We start from the raw sequence: 21,441 nt of genomic DNA, 5'->3' as shown, positions 1-21,441 counted from the left end.
ATAATGCACCGTATCCAAAGGTTTATTTCTTCAAATCCTGCACTACTACAGATCACAAATTTAAATGTAACGAGTTATCATATGAGGAATCTAAAAAAAGAAAAAAGAAGACACTAACGAACTGATCTACAAAACAGAAACAGACTCACAACATAGTAAACAATCTTATGGCGGAGGGGGGGAAGAGGGTAGGAAGGGATAAATTTGGGAGTCCGAGATTTGCAAATATTAACTATGACATATAAAAATAGATTTTAAATTTCTTCTGTATAGCACAGAGAACTATGTTTAATGTCTTATAATAACCTTTAATGAAAAAGAATATGAAAGTGAATAGATGTATGCGTATGCATGACTGGGACATTATGCTGTACATCAGAAATTGACATACATTTCAAAAATTTTCTCCTAGAAGAAATAAAAGCAAGAATAAACAAATGAGACCTAATGAAACTTACAAGCTTCTGCACAGCAAAGGAAACCAGAAGTAAAACAAGAAGACAACCTACGAAATGGGAGAAAATTTTTGCAAATGAAACCGACAAAGGCTTGATCTCCAGAATATATAAGCAGTTCATACGACTCAATAAGAAAAAAATAAACAATCCAATCCAAAAATGGGCAGAAGACCTAAACAAGCAATTCTCCAAGGAAGACATACAAATGATCAAAAGGCACATGAAAAAATGCTCAGTATCACTAATTATCAGAGAAATGCAAATCAAAACTACAATGAGGTATCACCTCACACCAGTCAGAATAGCCATCATTCAAAAATCCACAAATGACAAATGCTGGAGAGGCTGTGGAGAAAGGGGAACCCTCCTACACTGCTGGTGGGAATGCAGTTTGGTGCAGCCACTATGGAAAACAGTGTGGAGATTCCTCAAAAGACTAGGAATAGACTTACCATATGACCCAGGAATCCCACTCCTGGGCTTGTATCCAGAAGGAACCCTACTTCAGGGTGACACCTGCACCCCAATGTTCATAGCAGCACTATTTACAATAGCCAAAACATGGAAACAGCCTAAATGTCCATCAACAGGTGACTGGATAAAGAAGATGTGGTATATTTATACAATGGAATACTACTCAGCCATAAAAACCGACAACATAATGCCATTTGCAGCAACATGGATGCTCCTAGAGAATGTCATTCTAAGTGAAGTAAGCCAGAAAGAGAAAGAAAAATACCATATGAGATCGCTCATATGTGGAATCTAAAAAACAAAAACAAAAACAAAAACAAACAAACAAACAAAAACAAAGCAGACAAACAAACAGGACAGAAAAAGACTCATAGACAGAGAATACAGACTTGTGGTTGCCAGGGGGGTGGAGGGTGGGAAGGGATAGACTGGGATTTCAAAATTGTAGAATAGATAAATAAGATTACACTATATAGCACAGGGAAATATACACAAAATGTTATGATAACTCACAGAGAAAAAAATGTGACAATGAGTGTGTATATGTCCATGAATGACTGAAAAATTGTGCTGAACACTGGAATTTGACACAACATTGTAAAGTGATTATAAATCAATAAAAAATGTTAAAAAAAATTGACACACTGACTATACTTCAAAAAAATTTTTTTAATTAAAAATAAATGTAATGAGTTATAATCTGTGTTAATATTCATGCCAAGTTAATCTAATAAAGAGCTCTACATTATAGTCAACTCCTGGGGAATATATTCAGAGAAAGGGTCTGCTCATGCCAGGCTACATGTCAGCACCAATGACTGGCCCAATAGAACCTGCAGCTCCTCAGCAAAGGGCCAGACTCCGTGGAACTATGGGAAGGAGAGCCAGGGATTTGGGAAAAGCAAGAGGTTGGGTTATCAGCTCCTTGCCTCTCGCTCACCCACCTCACTGCAAGGCTCCCTGCAGGAGCAGGAGACCCGCAGAGCTGCCCTGGAACAAAGATTGCTCTGGCTAAAGGCTCCACGTTAACACTGGGGCCAAAGCCAGACTGACCATAGGAATGGGCAGCCAGGAGCTCCCTGACCTCTGGCCCAAGGTTGGGGTGTGGGGCAGGAACGGGTCCAAACAGATAAGGCAACGGTTCCCAGTCATTTCACCAAGAGGATACCTTTTGATAGCTCCCCCACCACACCCCTCAAATCCAACATTTGAAAGATTCGAGCCATTAAAATATCTTTATTAATACTATGTCTTTTCATGTTATTCTTATTAACTGAGAGTCAATTAATCAACTACCAGTCAGGGCATCCCATTTCCACCCACTGAACTGATATATCAAAAATCAAAGAAAATGTACTGAGTTCGTACTTAGAGAGCTTGGAAGCCCTGTCATTTCTTCTTTGAGCTTCTCAAGACCCACAGACACCTGGCTGGGAATCCCAAGTAGAAAACAGAACCACCTGGGCCATAGTGGTTCAGCTTAAGGAGAAGGTCTGACTAGGGGATGCCAGGTCCTGGCCCAGCATCATTCAAGATTGAGTCAGTCAAACCCTAGTGTGCAAGCTATGCTCACACCACCAGGGTCCAGCTCTTGCCAACTCACATCTGGTCTCCATCAGCTAAAAGGTCCATGTTTCCTCCTGGATTCCCTCCTTTCTTCACTCCCAGCTCAAGCTCTTCCCATCTCCCAGGAAGCAGGTGCTCCCTACGACTACCCTCCATGCCCCATTTCAAGCAGAGGAGTACTGATGCCTGCTTCTCCAGAGACTCCATCCAACCCACCTCCAGGAGGTTTTACTCATCCTACGAGCCAGCACTGAGCTCTTGAACAACTGGCTTCATATTTCTAGACCACAAGTCAAGGCCAACCACAGGTCATGTAGAACAGGGGTCAGCTGGCAAGTACTGAGTCCATGAGGCAGGAGTCCAACACAGATGCAGAGTCTCAAGCCCATAAATGAGAGAAGGGAGGGAAGACCTAGAGAGCCCCACACAGAGAATAGAAGCCATTTTCTCTCCTCCTGCAGCCTTTGGGAGAATGTCAGCCATCAGAAGGATACCACAGCTTGCTGGCCCTGCCAAACCCACCCATGCTGGGGAAACAAAGATGGGTAGACCTGGGTCCCTGTCCAGTCTAGTGGGAGAAGCAAGGAAAAGGGTTATGAGGGCCATTGTGAGAACTCTGACCAAGGTGTGAGCAACTGCTAAGTGGGCACTGAGAGATAGAAACAACCCCAGTGTCCATCAACAGCTGAACGGAGAAGCAAATGTGGTAAATCCACAATGGAATCTTACTCAGTTATGAAAAAGAATGAAACCTCGATAGATGCTACACCATGAATGGACCTTGAAAACACTCTGCTAAGTGAAAAAAGCCAGTTCCAGAAGGGCAAATATTATATAATTCCACTTACACAAGGCAAATTAAAATAGGCAAATTCATAGAGACAGAGAGTAGACTAGACGTTACCCAGGCTGGAGGGACAGGGAAAAATGGGGACTTACTGTTGACTGGGTACAGACTTTCTGCTGAGGATTATGAGAAAATTAGGGGTACAGACGGCGGTAACAGTTACCCAACGCTGTGAATGTGGTTAATGCCACATACATTTACAAATGGTTAAAATGAGAAGTTTTAGGTTGTATATATTTTACCATAATAAAAAAAAAGTTATAAAGAAAAAAAAAGAGGCCACTGAAGTGGCAATGATCAGTTCTGGCTGGGGAGGGAAGAACTGAGGAACTGTGACAGGGAGGTAGCATTTCAGACAAGCCAAAGGAGAGATGTGGGCCCACCTGTCCCTCCTGCTTAGGTGCAGACAGCGGGAGGAGTAGGGGGAGGACCTCTGCTCAGTCACTGTGCTCTTCAAGAACCTCTGTGGCCCTCTCTGCCTGTCACCCATTCCAGACTCCTCACTCTAGAAGACAGAGCCTGCCTACACCTCCTCACAGGCCGATAACCATCCACACTCTACAACTGTGGGGCCCTCCTCCTAGAACAACCCTATCCTCTCCAGCCACCTGTATCTCCCACATTCTTCAACACTTGACTTTAAACCTACCTCCCCAGAAGATTTCTGAGCCATCATTCTTCCTGTTTCTCCATTTCCTAAAATTTTCTATAACGAAGGCAGTACAGCATGGGGGGAAAGAGCATGCCCTATGTTCAAAGCCTAGATCTACCAGTTTACTTAACCCCTCTGTGCCTCAATTCTCCCACCAGTAAAATGGGAATAAATATTGCCTAGGACTGTAACAATTAAGATAAGGAAACATACAGAAATTGTTTGGCATATAAGTGCTTAACAGATGGTATTTGTTAAAAACACTTATTTTTAAACAACACTTGAATGATAGCTCCAGCATTTGTAAATGCCTTATTTAACAGGAAAAAAAAAGAGAGAGAGAGAGAGAGAAACTCCTTATCACTTATCTTCTTGGCTTTTCTCTATTTTCCAAATGTTCAATATCATAGCAAAATTATTTATATAATGTATGAGATGGTTTTTTAAAAATCCTCACTCCCCTGAAGGTCATTCACAACAGCCCTCTCCTGCATGCACTCCTCTCCGTTCAGAATCTTCTCGATGCTTATGAATTGTTTATTCCCTACTGATTTTATCAAGCTGGAGGAGAGAACTGGGCTTTTCATTCCTCTGGGCCCCTGTAAAATGTCTCCAGCAGGACGCATTCCCCCGGGGGATGACCCATCCATGGCTCTTGCCTCCAGCCCTCCCCCTGGGCCCTGGGTTTCCCTCCTTACTTGTGAAGGCCCACAAATGTGTGGCTGGGGGCGGGGAAGCCGAGCCAAGGCCGGGGCTGAGCTCAGGACTTCCATCCATGCTGGGCGAAGTCAGCCGCTCTGGCACGCAGGACGTCAATCTCACAGGACGTCAATCTCAGGCTGGCCTTGCTTTTCTGCAGAGGCTCCCGGGCTGCCCCAGTGGGACACATGCATTTTTCACTCGTGCCTTGACAGCAGGCACAGATTTAATGATTGGAAAGCACTTTGAAAGCCCAGAGTGCTCCGTAATTGCCAACTCATAATCCCCAAATCGTTCTCTCTCGGCAGCAAGAGGTGAAGCGTCTGCCCTTGGGAAGGTCTTTGTTCATGTGGCTCTCACACCAGAACCAAGCCAGCAGGGGCAGACAGGGTCCCCACCGAAGACTCAGCAAGCGTGCTGGGGGGCAAGGCTTCTCAAAGTGTGGACCAAAGGGGCTTGATGATAATGCAGGTGCTTGGGACCTTCCAAACCTACTAACTCAGGGTCTCTGGTGATAGCACCCTAGGGATCTGCACTTTAATAAACTCCCCTAGACGACTGTCACACTGATTTGCCTACTGATGGTTTAGAGATAGGTGCATGGGTCAGGGGGACCTGAGTTCAAGTCTCAGTTCTGATCCTTACTGTCTGAGGCCTCAGCAAGTCACCTGACGCTAGACTCACAAGATCGAGGTATTCCCTAAAAGAAAATTTAAAGAGTTTCACAGTCAAATCATTTTGGCAACACCCTACCTGCCCTCAGAGGGCTTTATAATGTGGATTAAAGGGGCTGAAAGTCACTCTACAGAAAACCTTGTCTGACCCCGAATTTCCCCAAACCTTCTGACCAAGGAAGCTTCTTTCTATCATTAATGCCAGAAACACCTCACAGACTTAATATCTCATAGGCAAAGCTCACGAGATTCCTTTCTAGGAAAAGGGAAGTCTAGGAAGTGAGATGGCATCTTATGGCAGCCATTTCTGTCAAGGAGCCCCATTCCTCACGCTCGGGGGCCCTAGGCAGCAAGGCCGGTTCGGTTCCACAGACCTGCTGCCTGGAGAGGACGTGTCACAACAGCGAGGTCACCTTCCTGCTTCGGGTAACTTCCCTATGAGGCAAGACAGATCCATTTTAAACAGCTCTTCATTTCAGCAGAGAATGCCCCCTGCCACTGATGGGGGCTGGGGACCGGGATAGGAAAAGAGGCTTTGTTCTTCTGACCAGTGCTGACAGTTTAATTAAACCCAGCTCGAGACGAGGTCGGCGGGGTCAGGCATTCTTCAACAGGACTCCTGCAGAATATCACATCCACGCCTCTCCAGCCGCCAAGGCCCTGGTAATGAGTTATCCTGGTCCTTACAGCAGGAGTATAAATAAAGGGAAATAGATGCCCTCAGTTGCCCTTAATCACCCACCCCTACCCCTTCCAGGTCCAGTGGAGACACAAAAGGTCAGTCTTCTCAGGACCCATACTGGTTTCAAGGCTAAAAAAGAAGCCCAGTTTCCAGAAGCGGCTTCTGGATGAGGAAGAGAATGCAACTAGAAAGAGGAGGGACTGCAAGGCAGCAGGAGACTCCTCCCCAAATCTGGGAGGACAGGCCCAGGTGGCTGACACTCACGGTGCTCCCCACCCAAATGTGGGTGAAGATTCAGTTTTGCGGCTGTAAGAGAAAGAGGCAGGTTCAAATCTGTGCCTCTAATGGTAACCTTGACCCCTGTGTGCATCCACGAAAACAACATCTTCACATCCTCTTGTAGGTGACTGTCAGGTGATGAAGCTGATTTTAAATCCAGGTAACCTGCCACCAGGGTATAACATCCCCCAGCAGGAGACACGGGTCCACCCAGTCAAGTGTTTGCCCCCTCCCACTCCAAACTGCAGACAGGATGCAGAGGATGCAGGCGGCTTTCAAACAGCAACAGTGATAAACCCTCACCTCCTGGAGAGACAGCGTCCCTCCATCTGTCTTACACAGCCATCACGCCAAGTATTCTCAGCACCTACAAAGGTGCCTGGTCCGTAGGAGACCCTCAGTAAATGGTGGCCAAGTGGGTGGGCTGGTGGATGGGCAGGAAGATGGAAGGGGAGGGGGAATGGGAAGTGGTAAGGGGAGAGGGGAAGGGAGGGTGGGTGAGTAGTAGGGGGATAGATGGGTGTATGGTAGGTTAATAGGTATGTTGGTAGATGCATTAGTGGAGGTTAAATGGGTGGACTTGGTGAGTAAATAAGTGGATGCTTGGATGGGCAGGCAGATGGGTAGGCAGGTGGGACAGTGTTAGATGGGAGGACGTGTGGAAGGAGGAAGGAGGGACGGGTGGATTGACTGGTGGGTTGGTAGATAGGAAAGTGGGAGCACAGATGAGTGGAAGGCTGGCTAGGTGTATGGGAACAGGGGCTAGGTAGCTGGATGGGTAGATGAGGAGGTAGATGGTGTAGGAGGTGCGTAGAGGGTGGATGGGTGAGGGGGTGGGCAGATGATATGGAAGGATGAATTTTAACATCAGACAGACCATGATTCAAATTCAGCTCAGGGCAGGTCACGAACCCTCCAAGCTTACATTTCTTCATCTGTAAAAGGGAAAATTCACCTAACATTTCCTGAGCACCTACTATGTGCTACTGAGTTTACACCTGACATGAGAGTGAGTTATATCTCTCTTTAATCCCTACAACAGCCTATGAGGCATGCATTATCTTTATCTGACAGAAGAGCAAACGGGGCTCAGTGGGGTTCAAGGAAGTGCCCCAACATCATTTACCCAATGTTCACTTTAACTCAGACAACAGAGGCTTTCCATTGCATTTAAAAACTAGGAGGTCTCCTACCATAAAAATAATAAATGCTCCTTACAGAACACCTGGGAAACATAAAAAAGAAAAGGTCACCCAGAAACAACCCCTGTGGGCATTTTGCAGTCACTTCCCTGTGCATGCTTTAGAGAGATTTATTTCCTGATCATGTTGTCAAAACAATTTTGCATCCTGGCTTTGATATCACAGACATTTATCTGCATTACTTTACATCTTTCATAGAGGCCATTTTTGATGATGATATAAATATTTCATCGAGTAGATATCCCATAATTTAGTTAACCATTCTTCCAAAGTTGGACACTTTGGTAATTTTTATATTCTTTTCAATATTCTATACTTCAGCATTCTAAACAATGCCACAGTGAACATGTTTGTGGTTATATTTTATGGACTTTAGGGTCTATCCCCAAATGTGAGATTTCTAGGTCAAGGTTTAAACCCATTTTCAGGCTTTTGATGGTCCCTTTAAGGCCTGGTGTCTAATTCCAACCCTGTCACTAAACTGCTCTGTGGTCCAAGCCAAATCACCTCTCTGGGCTGCCGTTCCTGCACATAGAAAGAAATGGACTGAGTAACCCAGCACCTGAAGACATATTCATGAGAAATAACCGATAACAAGATTGTAACTTCTGGAAGCTACATAGACAAAATCCACTGAAACGTGGGCCACACCACCTGGTGTGCTTTGTGACCACACCTCACCCTGCACATTTGGTCTCTCTCAGACTTGTTTTCATGCTGATTTAGCATAACAGCCTCTGGTAGAATTTTAAAAAAAAAAAAAATCCATGATTTGCTCCAGGTGAAGAGGATTAGTAACGGATCCCCCAGAGCAGAGGGAAGGTCAACAGATGAGAGACCAGAAACACCAAGCCCTGCCTCCCGTCACGCCTCCTCCTGAGGGTGGGCCCCGGAGCATGACTGCACCAGGTGGGGCCACAGCCCCACACCGCTCCTCGGCCCAGGGGTGAGCTCCTGACCGAAGATGGGCAAATCAGATACTTTCCCCAGAAATCTGGGTTGGGACCTGAGACACAAGAAGATCTGAGCTCCAAGGTTGCAGGAAGGGGAAGGGGAGTAAACACAGTGGCCAACTAACGTCATGGCAGAGCTGAGATGCTGCTGATAAACCCAGGATGGACACTGGTTTGCAGGGAGGAGTGGGACAATAAGGTAGATATTCAGGAAGAACTAGAAACATCCCTCACACCCCCAGTCCCAGCTGTGCCTCACTTCCTGGCACAGGGAGCCCATGAGTCTGCTGCTTGTGCCCTTACAATACCTGCCCCCATCACCCCCCACCAGCCTGCGGAGGTCCTTTTTCTGGAACCAGGAGTGCCAGAGTGCCCGTCAGCCAGACGACTGGGAGAGTTAAGAGAGATGTTTTGGAATGCCAGCTGCTCAGGTCAACGGGTTGGGGGTGGTGGTAAGGCAAAGAATGTTAGCAAATAATTCTTTAAGCATTTGCTCCTGCATCCTTCCCTATAACCATCCTCAAGGGGAAAAATCCAGAGCCCAGACACCAGGGACAAACAACCAGCTCAATAAAGTGGCCTGTGGAATTCTTTCCCCCCAGAAGGTGCCCTTTCTGAGATGGCCTGAACTGGAGGGACATCAGGAAGTACTGGCCCTGGTCATGATCTCACGTCAACATGAGGAGCTGTGTGGGGCTGTGGCACCTCCCGAGGGCCCACCCTCGGTTGGGGGGCGAAGATTAAAGAACCATTTGCTAAGGAGAGGCAGAAGAGATTCCTTAGATAGTCTCTAAGGTCCTGTCCTACCCAAAAGCTCACAAAATGAAATGTTCAGTAGAACTATCACAGACATATTTGGTAAATCACAGAGCAGCAGAATTAGCCACTACCTTTTAAACTTGAAATAAATACATTTACAGCAAATAAAAGTATGACTTTGTGCCACAGTCAATAAGCTCGCAGAACTCACTGCTCTGAGCCGAAAATAGAAATGGATCCAAGAAGGGCTTACTTGAACAAATAAATATCCTACCCAAGGCAGAGAGATGCATAAGAACGGTCCTCCCTATACAGTCTGGCATCACGGCAGAGCAGCGTGCCCACCCCCAGAACATCCCCACACCACACTGTCAGAGGCAGCACTTGGAACTGGACAGACTGCTTATCTGTCAAGTGCTCCCCATGGAGCTATGCCCCGTCCAGCACCTTCCTACAGAAAGGACCTGGCCTTTGATGCCCTGAACGATGCCTGCCAGGTGAGAAGCATGGGGGTCACCATCACAGGAGAGTCCAGGCCCCACTGACCACACACCACCCCGCACCCCCGGCCCCAACAGGGTGAGGGATAAGACCACAGAGAGCAATTTCTTCCATGGAGTGTTACTCACAGCCTCGACAGAGCCTGGTTATTCTGGAATAGCAGTTCTGGTAACGTGTGCAGCTGGTTCCGGTTGAGTCGTCTAAAAAAAGAGAAGAGAGAAAAATTAAATTAAATTAAAAAAAAAATTTAAAGGCGGGGGTAGCTCAGTGGTAGAGGGCATGCTGAGAATGCACTAGGTCCTGGGTTCAATCCCCAGTACCTCCAATAAAAATAAATAAATAAAGATTAAAAAGAGAAGAGAGGAAAAGTTGGAAATGCCCAACTAGTACAGAAAATCCAACGGATTTGTCAGAAAGCGCTGGATTCAGAGACAGAGAGCCCAGCGTTCAAATCATAACAGAGTCCGTGTGTAACCCCAAGGAGTCACCTTCTCTGGGCCTCAGTTTCTTCATCTACAAAGTGAGAATTCTGCCATCCAACACTTTGGGAGGATAAGAAAAGAATATCTCTGAAAGCCCCTCAGCCGCGGACCAGACACGTCTTGGGCAGTCAGTAAATAGAGTCTTTCCTTCCATTATTCCCTCCCATACCCACCATCGTCATCACTTCAATTTTGTGATCTATAAGGCACAGATTCAAATATTATCTCAGTTTGTGAGCTGGACACCTGACTACCCTTGAACTGTGAGATATACCCTAACGGGGTAGGACTGGCCATATGGTTCTGATTCATTATTACTTTCATCCACATTTGGCTCAGTGGTGACTCAGCTTTTTTTATTGTTTGCTCTAGGTCTTTTTTCCAAATGAAAATGGCTTTTTTTTACTATTTATGAAAATGCATGCTTAATGTTTTTTAAAAGCCTCAAATAATATAAGAAAAATACTTGGCCACCTGCATTTTTCTCACTCGACAATTTGTGGATGTCTTTCCATGCCAAACAATAGAGAAAGTCCCCTTTATTTTTAATAATTTTGTTTTTTATATGTCCATCATTTTTAATTCCTCTATTGGTGGGCAAACAACTATCCTGTATTATAGACACAGGCAGAAGTGGGAAGCCTGGTTCTGGAACGTGGCCTGCCGAGACAATGCAGAAAGGACTCGAAAGGCAGGAAGGAAGGCCAGGAAGGCAGTGAAATCTGACCAGACTCATCTCGCCACCTTAGGCAACCAATTCTCTGACACTAGAGTGTAGGACTCAAGCCTATCTGGGGATGTGACACCTATAACATATGAAACCGTGGTACTCACACTGTGTCCATGGACCACATGCAGGGGCATCACCTGGGACCTGGTAAGAGCTGAGCTATGCAGGGCTATCCCAAACCTGTTGACTTAGGCTCTGCATTTTAACCAGATCCCAAGTGATCTGTGTGCATGTCAAGGTTGGAGAAGCACTGGTGCAAAATGCAGCCCCCCGCCCTCCAGTCTACAGCACACTTTGAGTCTCACACAACCATCTCCTTGAACAGTTCTAGACAAAATAAACCAACTAGGCAAAAGCTTTCGTTTGCTGGGAGGGAGGAAGAAATATAATTCAACGAGGCCAGCAGTAACTGGTCTGTGGTTACCTCCTAGGAGGTCACCTTTCATCTGATATGTGAAATATGCGATACCATTTTCTAGCAAGGTACACTCAGAGTTGCAATTTTAGACCAGCTGGAAGAAGTTTACTCTAAAGGGTGGGCTCCCAGGGAAACACATCATTGCCTAGGGAAAAAAAGGGACCACTGGTATAATCCTTAAAGCAAGAGGAGTAGACATCAGATGACTCCAAGTTCCTTAACCTCGTCCAATAAATTAATCCTGTATTTACACTGCCTGGTAATCATTGGGCTTCATTTTGTTTTGTTTTCCCCTAAGACTTTCTCATTTTTCCAGCTTTGATTTCTGAAAAACACTTAAGAGGAAAAGGGATTCAATAGCTAGTTTAAAGTGTAAAATCAAAGGACACCAAAGAGGGACCCAGCAGGGTGAGGGGCCTGCAGGAAGCTAAGGATAACGACAGAAGGAGTGACTACCAGCCCTAAGCAGCCCTTACTCTGCGCCAGGCGCAGGAGAGAAGCTTTATACACACTACCTTACCAGCGGGGGCAAAGCAGAATGAAAAGGTGGGTTTCCTTCTCAAAGAAAGCACCACAGTGCACATCCCCTCCTGTCTCCTCCCTGCAACAACCCGAGAGGAAGTTTTGAGCACCACACAGCTGGGCTCTCAGGTTCTCAGAATATGTTTGTTGACTTTGCTGAGCTGTTTCTTTGATACTTTAGGGAGCTGGGATGCCCGGAGGTGACTGACTCACCCAAGTCAAAACTGAGTAGAGAGGTGGATGCTGAAGATTCTCTAGCCAGACTGTTTCCAACGGCCTTCTAAAAATCTCACTCCAATTTCAAGAAACTAAAATGAAAAATCATGAGCAAGGTATATGTGTGTGGTTTAGGTGAGGAAAATAATACAGAACTCCAATCAGCATCTCATGCTAAAAAGAAAGACCTTGGCAAAAAAAAAAAAGGAGGTGGGAGGGTCTATAAGGAGGGCACATGTTTTGACATAAAATGAAATATTTATAGTATGTGTGGTTTTTATGACTCCCCACTGTATCCAACTTTTGTGATTAACTGATCCACCACTGGTCTCCAGAGCAGAGGGTGCTGCCGTCCACAGCCAGCATCAGGCACCCCCAGGGACAGAGCAGTCACACATCCCAGTAACTTGCCCACTATGCAGTTGTTGGTGACCCATCCTGGAATAAAGGAATTAGAAAAGGACAGAAGGGACAAAGTCTGCAGTGACACGACATGACTCAAAATCGCCATTCCTGGGGTGGCAGCGGCAGGTGTGATGTGGGGCCCAGTCACATGTAGGCTCCTGCCCACCTTTTCTCCTCCCCCAGGGCATGGCTGCCCAGGAACCGGATGGGTTAGGTCCAAATCAGCCCCCCATAGCCAGGTCATGGACATGCATTTTGTTCTGAGCCTTTTAAAGAAAACAAACACTGGACTAATTATCTGTTCTCACTTTGTGCTCCTTACAGCTCAGTGTTAGGCCTGGAGGAGGAAAAATGCATCTTGGTTTTTCTCCAGGCTATAGGAAGGCAATGCAACAACCACACTCTTTCCTGTTTATTTAATACCTTATTTTCTTTGAAGTAAAAGAGAAAGTGAGGTATTAGGTCATAGCCATTATGAACTCAGGCTTTGGAAGCAAAATGAACCAGGTTCTAATTCCCTCTTCTGCACTTAATCACTTAATAATCATTTAATAAGACAAGTGCCTTAACTTCTGTGCATCTCTGTTTCTCATCTGTAAGATGCCACTGACCTCAGTGTTGTTTTAAGGATTAAATGAGATATTGGAGGACAAAGAGCTTATTGTGGTGCCTGGCGATCAATAGTAGCTATTCACAGAACAAGAACAAATAACTCTAAAGTTTATATGGAATCACAAAAGACCCAGAATTGCCACAGCAATAGTAAAGAAAAGGAACAAAGCTGGAGGAATAACCCTCTCAGACTTCAGACAATAGTAGAGAGCTACAGTAATCAAAACAGACATATGGATCAATGGAACAGAACAGAGAGCCCAGAAATAAAACCACAGACCTACGGTCAATTAATCTTTGACAAAGGAGGCAAGAATACACAATGAAGAAAAGACAGTCTCTTCAGCAAGTGGTGTTGGGAAAACTGGACAGCCACATGTAAATCAATGAAGTTAGAACACTCCCTCACACCATACACAAAAATAAACTCAAAATGGCTTAAAGACTTAAATAAAAAACAAGACACGATAAACCTCCTAAAAGAGAATATAGGCAAAACATTCTCTGACATAAATCTTAGCAATGGTCTCCTAAGGCAGTCTACCCAGGCAATAGAAATAAAAGCAAAAATAAACAAATGGAACCTAATTAAACTTATAAGCTTTTGCACAGCAAAGCAAACTGTAAGCAAAACAAAATGACAACCTACAGAATGGGAGAAGATATTTGCAAATGATGTGACTGATAAAGGTTTAATTTCCAGAATATATAAACAGCTCATACAACTTAATAACAAAAAAAAAACCAAACAACCCAATCCAAAAATGGGCAGAAGAGCAACTCTAAACAAGCAATTTTCCAGTGAAGACATACAAATGGCCAATAGGCACATGAAAAAATGCTCAATATTGCTAATTAACAGAGAAATGCAAATCAAAACTATAATGAGGTATCACCTTACACCAATCAGAATGGCCATCATTAAAAAGTCCACAAATGATAAATGCTGGAGAGGCTGTGGAGAAAAGGGAACCTTCCTACACTGCTGGTGGGAATGTAGTTTGGTGGAGCCATTATGGAAAACAGTATGGAGATTCCTCAAAAAACTAGACATAGACTTACCATATGATCCAGCAATCCCATTCCTGGGCAAGTATCTGGAGGGAACTCTAATTCGAAAAGATACATGCACCCCAATGTTCACAGCCAAGACATGGAAGCAACCTAAATGTCCATCAACAGATGACTGGATAAAGAAGTTGTAGTATATTTATACAATGGAATACTACTCAGTGATTAAAAAAAAGAATAAAATAATGCCATTTGCAGCAACATGGATGGACCTGGAGACCGTCATTCTAAGTGAGGTAAGCCAGAAAGAGAAAGAAAAATACCATATGATATCGCTCATGTGTGGAATTTTTTTTAAAAAAAGAAAAAAAGAGAAGACACTAATGAACTCATCTACAAAACAGAGACAGACTCACAGACATAGTAAACAATCTTATGGTTACCAGGGGAAAGGGGGTGGGAAGGGATAAATTTGGGAGTTTGAGATTTGCAAATGGTAACCACTATATATAAAAACAGATAAAAAACAAATTTCTTCTTATAGCACAGGGAACTATATTCAGTATCTTGTAATAACCTTTAATGAAAAAGAATTATGAAAATGAATATATGTATATATATGCACGACTGGGACATTAGGCTGTACACCAGAGACTGACACATTGTAACTGACTATACTTCAATTTAAAAAATAGTAGCTGTAATTATCATTATAAACTCATTGTGAGAAAAATCCATAAATAAGAAAAGCACAAAGAATAAAATTAAAGTTGGCTGTTTTCCCACCACTCAATGCAGTGAGTCAATGGTCTCAATTATTTTCCTCCTCCTGTATTCTGTACACATACAAGCTGATTTTATTTACACAAATGTCACTTTCTGCCTTTTCCACTTCATGTTATTTTGTGAACACATTCCCATGACCTCAGTAGTTCTTCAAACATGTGATTTTATATCTTATATCTCCCCAGAATGGCTGTTTCCAATTTTTGTACTGTATTTAAATAATGTACAATGAATATCCTGACATATAAATTTTTAGCCATGCTCTCTGATTATTTCCATAAAATAAAATGGACCTTCTGGTTCAAAGGGCATGACCTTAGAACTCTTGACACCCACAGCCAAACCAAAGCAGAAAAATGAGGCTGGTGACTACCACGAACATGAGCGCCCATCACCTACCTCATCCATACCACATTCGCTTTTTTTTATTATTATTATTGCCAATCTGAAATGCAAAACTGATCAAGACCCATTTTTCAAATTCAAAAGCCCCATAAGAAACAAACCATGCAAATCAGAAAACGCTACCTCCCAGTTTTGTGCCCCAAGCACCCGAGAAACTGCTCCTGGGGTTTCCCTGTATTTAGTCCCCTGGCCACCCCAGTGCTTCCTTTAAGGTCACACAAATCAATGAACAGTGGTTATGCCTGGCGTATAAGATTACAGGAGGAGATTTCACTTCCTCTGTACTGTATGGACTTTTTGCCATAATGTATTCTCAGGGAAAAACAACAAAGATCGCTGTATTTAGAATGCGGGGTGAGGACCACTCCAGCTTTCTCTTTGCCATTATCTCACGATACGTTGCAACCCCTTCCACAGCTGCAGCTGCCCCTGGCCCCGTCAGCAGGCAGGAGGCAGGCTGGGCGTGCAGCCCTGACCCTGAGCACCCTTCCTTACCGCCTGGCTCAGCCTGCTCACCTCCCCCGGGCACCAGCCCCCACCGCCCCGCTGAGCCTGCGCCCGTGGATACTCACAGCCGCTCCAGCTCCTTCATGTCGTCGAAAGCCCCCCGTTCCACCACTCCAATCTGGTTCTCCATCAGCTGCCTGGGGAAGTAAAGAGACAAAGACAGCTTGGGATGGTGGGCCAGGACTCCTAGAAACAGCTGGCACGAGGGAGTGAAACAGGAGCACAGCCTGAGACGCACACAGACCCGCAGCCTGGGCCGAACCGACAAAACCTCCTCCCAGCCTTGCAGATTCCCTACACAGGCTCCTCAGCACAGCCAACCCCGACAGACAGCACGATGTGCTTCCGGCCCTACCCTCTTTGACCCTCTGGAGGGCCTGCACGGCAGAGGCACAGGGTACCACAGCACCGGGCCATCGCTCCTAAGGCATGCTCAGGGAAGCCCGCACCCAGGCAGAAGGCAGCAGGGGCTGGCTCTGGGTGCACATGCCCTCCTCCAGCCCAAAGGGCTGGTGTCCAGAGGGCAGAGCAGTGGGGATCAGCCGGTAGCGGCAGGAGAGGAGCCTGTGCCAACTCGGCACAGTCCACACAGGCAGCAAACACATTCTGCAGTTGGCAGACAACACCCCCTCTGCCTGTGCCCCAACTCCGCCTGGTCTCATCTGCCAACAGACCCACCTGACTCTGGGGGACTCTGTACCCCCTCACCAACAATGCGCCCTGAAACCCAGAGCATCCAGCTGGCGGGGCAGCATTTTTCAGCATATAGACCACTTGCTGAGTGGAAACTTTTGAGATCTTTCTCCCTGTGTTTTCCCTCCCTACTCTCAGGCAGGTGGCTTATGTGCGCCCACAAGGACCTCAGACAAGGTCTGGGGCAGGGCAGGGGGCAGAAGCGGCCACCAGACACTCCTCTTCCTCTGCTTTATTTCCAAAAACCTGTGCTATTGGGGAGCCTCCTCTAGAGGCCAGTGGTTCTGGAGAAGCAGAGACATCTTCCCCAGCGACTGACAGCTACAACCCCAGAGAGGATCAACTACAGTGTTCCCAGCTCCTCCAAAGAACTTCTGAGCTGCAAAATCAGTAGTTCTGGAAGAACTGAGGCCCCAAGGCCCCTGCATTACCCTGGGAGTAGGGAACGAGGGACCCTATGATTGTCTGATATTGTTTCTCCTGCCAGCCAGATGGGATGGGGGCTGAAAGTCAAAATCGAGTTGAAGCAAAGAAAATAAAGAAATGCCATTCTTCCCTGCACACCTGACTTTGTGGGCTGAGATGTCCCCACACCAGAAGGTATGCATGTGGGTGGGGCTGCCTCTGCACCCTACGATCAGCAGAGTAGGAGGGGATGAAGGGACCCACCCCTTCCCCTCGCTCTCACCCCTGCCCAGCCTGACAACGCAGGAGCCAAGGAGGGCTCTTTTCCTGGCTGGTGGCCAACAGAGCCATGCCTGCCACCTCCAGTATCTGCCACTGTCAGGCACCTGAGGGGAGTCACCTCTGTCCTCAACTGCCCCCAGTGACCTCCTCCTCGAGTCAGGGGGTCTGTGGCCTTGCTGAAAAGTCTTTCTGGGGCATAAGTTCAAAAGAACAGTGGAGGCTGTTATAGACTGAATTGTGTCGCCCCCCTCCCTAAAACTCATACAGTGAAGCCCTCACCCCCAGTGTGACAGTGTTGGAGATAAGGCCTGAAGGTAGGTAATTAGGGCTAAATGAGGTCGTAAGGCTGGGACCCTAATCTGATAGGACTGGTGTCCTCATAAGACGAGGAAGCAACACCAGAGAGCCCTCTCTGTGCACACACAGAGGAAAGGCCACGTGAGGACACAGCAGGAAGGTGGCCAGGAAGAGAGGCTCCCACAAACCATCGGGACCTTGATCTTAGACTTCCAGCCTCCAGAGGTGTGAGAAAATCCATTTCTATTGTTTAAGCCACCCAGTCTGCAGTCTTTCGTTATGGCTGCCCAAGCAGACCTGGTCTTCCCTCAGCCCTGGAAACAGCCAATGGACAAGGTAGTCCCATGTGCCCAGGTCCCGCCAGGCAGTGCCCACTGGTGCCCACTCCATGCCCAGTTTTCTCAGTCATGAGGGAGGCAGTGGCCACTCCAGGTCAGGACTCACCATCACCTCCACTCACCCATTACGGCCTCCCAAGACTGACTCCACAGGGGAGGGGCCCAGCTGGCCTACAACCCCCGACCCACGGCCAGGGTTCTGTGAGGGTGGGGGCAGGAGAAAGGTTAGAGCAGCGGCGGCAGCATCCCATACTCACAGCACCCGCAGCTGCTTGAGTCCCACAAAGTCATTCTTATGGATCCGAGTGATGTTGTTGCCATTGAGTTCCCTGGTGGAGGAAAGGGGAGAAGGAAATGGTGAGCTGGCCAGGGTGGGTCTCCAGGTCAGGGGCTCGCCTCCAGGCTCTCTCTTCTTGTGACTCAAGTCACTCACCTCCCAATGGGGCTGCGTGCCTCCCAGCCAAGCCCCGGGACCCCCAAGCCTGTGTCGTCCTAACAAGCTGGGACTGCTTTGCAGCAGACATTCAACCAACAGCAACGCACAGGGCACAGGCTCACTGCCAAGAGGACTGCGGAACCCCAAAACATGGCTTTGGCCCTGAAAGAGCTCAGTCTAGTTGGATAGACGAAACAGTCACACAGGAAAGAATTTGGAAACTAGCCAATTAGAGAAGCTCTTCAGGTGGAATCCTCGCTGAGCCTCACTTTCCCCATCTATAAAATGGGAATAATAACTGTCTACTTCATAGGATTAGCATGAGGCATAAACAAGTAAAGAGCATGGCCAGCACTTGGAAAGGGCCCCCGTGGGGACACAGATGCCATCATCTGGTGGCACTGGCTCCTACGAGCTGTCTATATTCTGAAAGGCAGGCCACTCCAGGGATCAGGCACCCCTCTCCCGAGAAGGTCCTTCCACTGAGCCACACACAGCAGAATCTCACTCGGGCCCAGCTCCAAACCCAGGTGCCACCTCCGCATCTAACCTGTCTCCCTGTGCATCCCCGCGTTCACAGCCACACAGCCTCCTCCACTTTCTCACCATCTTCACGGTCCCCCACATGCCTAGCAACAACCTAACTGCCCCCACCCCCAACACACACAAACACACACCACTGTACCTGCAGCCCAGTCTCCTCACTTACCAACTGTGGTGAAAGATTGCAGGTGTAGCTACCACCCCAACCCAAATCCAAGCTACTTTGAAAAAGAGCAAATTCCCTTTCCTAAAAGTGTTTGGGAATTGTGTTTGGCCCAGATGATGTTCTGGAGTTGCTCCCACTAAGAACAACCTATGTTCTTGGTTTCCACACACTCTGGGAAACCAGGTTTTGTGTATATCCTCATGAGATGCCGGAAGGTGGTTACTGCGGCCGTCTTACAGATGAGGAAAGAGTGGCTCACAGAGGTGAGGTGCCCTCCCGAGGTCACCAGCTGGTAAATCACAGAGCAGGGATCTGGACCCGGGGCAGTCTGATCCTAGGGCCCAGGCTTCTCCCACCAGGCAGGCTGTCTCCACAAGTTGACAAGCCAATAATTCACTCAGCTCATCCCTCTCTCTGCCCTTCCCCTGGGCCTGGCTCCTGATCCTTCAGAGCAGCTGGAAAAACTCATCCCCTGCTCTTCATCTCTCTTTTAATAGGATCTCTCAGAGGGGCTTGAGGCCTCTCCAAGGTAACGGGGCCACTGATGAGAGCCCCAGCCTGAGCCACTTCCCATCCTAAATGCAGGGAGGACAGCTTCTCCATGCGAGACAGGCTCTTTTCAATGCAAAGCTCTTTTTTTATTGAACTAAATGTTCTTCCCTGAAGCAGCCACCTCTGAGCCTCTCTTTGCTGCACCCCAATCTGCTCCTTCTGCAACACGATCGTGCTTCAAAAACAATGAGAACGTCATCTCGAAGCCCTAAAAACTGCTTGTTCTCCACCTATGATTTTGACTGGTATAAAGGATCCCTTCAGTTGGATATGTCATGTTACTGGGCATGCCCTGATTCCCTGACCCTGGAACATCTGGGCTGTGTTGACATTGTTCAATTACAAACACCACCACATAAAGCTCAGTGGGCATTTGGGAGGAATACGTTGCTAGAAGATGACTCAGTCAAAGGTCATGAAAAACCTCATGAATTTTACAATCATCCACTCATTCCTTCTCATGGCAACCATGGTTCATAAGGCAATTGACCACAATAATTATTCAATTCTCAGGTGGCAAAACTGAGGCACAGACAAACGTTAAGACTTGTCTGAACAAGGCAGGGTCCACATGGAACTCGGAATCCCGAGGATGGAATTCCTATGAGGCGGGCGGGGGTGGGGGCGGAGGGCTCACAGGGATTTGTGATGCTGCTCTCATTTACCTGCCTCTCTCCTCACCTTTGGCACCAGGCTCCACCGTGCAGACTCTGGGACACATTCCTTAGCCCATCAGTAGATTCCAGCCCCTCCTCCTCACTTCCTGCACCCCACTCCACCCCAACTCAAGAAGAGACCGGGGACAAACAGGAGGAGGAGGACAATGGTGCAGACACCAGAGCAAATATAGCCCCTCACTCAATGTCTATGGAGGCCCAAGCCCCCCAGCCCCAGCCTCCCCCATCAGCCTTGCTCTCTAACCCGGAGCTAAGCTAAGCGCCTCCTCTCAGGGGAGAGCCCTTGAGAAGGCAGCCAGGAGGCAGAGGCAGCTCTCATCAGGCTCCAAGGTCCAGGACTGCAGCTTAAGGAGTCATTATTGCCACTTAAGCTGAGAGAGTGGCCTCCACTGTCCCCACCCTCTCCCCTCAGCCGGGCAGCCCACCGGGATCGAGTTTCCAACCTGGCCCCGCCACTTCCCCTCGAACCTTCAGCACAGGCTGCTGGAATGAGGCAAGGAGGTCATTTTTCTCCAGTGCCTGATTCCTCCAACAGGTGGTCCTTGAGCGTTGCCATGGAGACCCCTCCCCAGCAAGCCTCCTGGGAAAACTGGAGAAACTGCTGTGACCCCCAGACCTTTGCAGCCAGAGCAGCCAAGTGGAGTGGGCCCTCTGGGGCAATTCTCTGCCTCGCTTCTCAGGAAGAAGCCAGGATCCACCACTTCCCTGGGCTCCCTGAAGTTTTCTCCACCAGAGCCCTTATCTACCACTTCTCCTTACTGAGTACCTACCATGTGCAGGCTCTGAGCTCAACTCCAAGCATGCTTCATCTCATTTCACCCGCACAGTAACCTATCAGGTGAGTCACATTCTCTCCATCTTGTGGATGAGGAAACTGAGGCACAGATCGGTGAAGCAATTTGCCCAGTGCCACACAGCTCCAAAGTGGTGGGTCCGGGACCAAATACTCCCAGGCTGATGTGAGTCTTTCCGCTTCATTACGACGCCTTGTGTTGCTGGGCTCTGCTGAGCCTACCCCTCACCCTGAGCAATTATGCGTAGGACAGAGCTGAGAAACTACTTGGCTGCTTTAGATAAAACACACTCGGGCCCCGTAATAAGACAGTGTTCCCTGTCCACGCAACAATATTCGGGCAGCTCCCAGCTGCCTGAGGTAAGTGTGCTCTGAGTGGCTAAGAGCTTGGGCTTTAGAGCTGGACTGTCTGGCTTCAA

The 21,441-nt window shown here is 47.3% G+C and overlaps 1 protein-coding gene across 2 annotated transcripts in view; it reads right to left on the bottom strand.

The window, feature by feature from the left end:
• SLIT1 (slit guidance ligand 1) overlaps positions 1–21,441 on the bottom strand; it is a 176,875-nt gene that overhangs the window by 119,845 nt on the left and 35,589 nt on the right. For both annotated transcript variants that reach the window (XM_032491187.1, XM_014559639.2), the window contains exons 2-4: positions 18,113–18,184; positions 15,906–15,977; positions 9,875–9,946 (exon numbers count right to left, since the gene is read on the bottom strand). In XM_032491187.1, the coding sequence (XP_032347078.1) occupies positions 9,875–9,946; positions 15,906–15,970 (137 nt within the window). In that variant the 5' untranslated portion in view covers positions 15,971–15,977; positions 18,113–18,184. The remainder of the gene's footprint in view (positions 1–9,874; positions 9,947–15,905; positions 15,978–18,112; positions 18,185–21,441) is intronic.

Source organism: Camelus ferus, chromosome 11 (assembly GCF_009834535.1).
Source record: "Camelus ferus isolate YT-003-E chromosome 11, BCGSAC_Cfer_1.0, whole genome shotgun sequence".
Classification (NCBI taxonomy): Eukaryota; Metazoa; Chordata; class Mammalia; order Artiodactyla; family Camelidae; genus Camelus; species Camelus ferus.
Note: the sequence above shows the minus strand (reverse complement) of the source record. Positions and strands in the feature narration are given on the sequence as shown.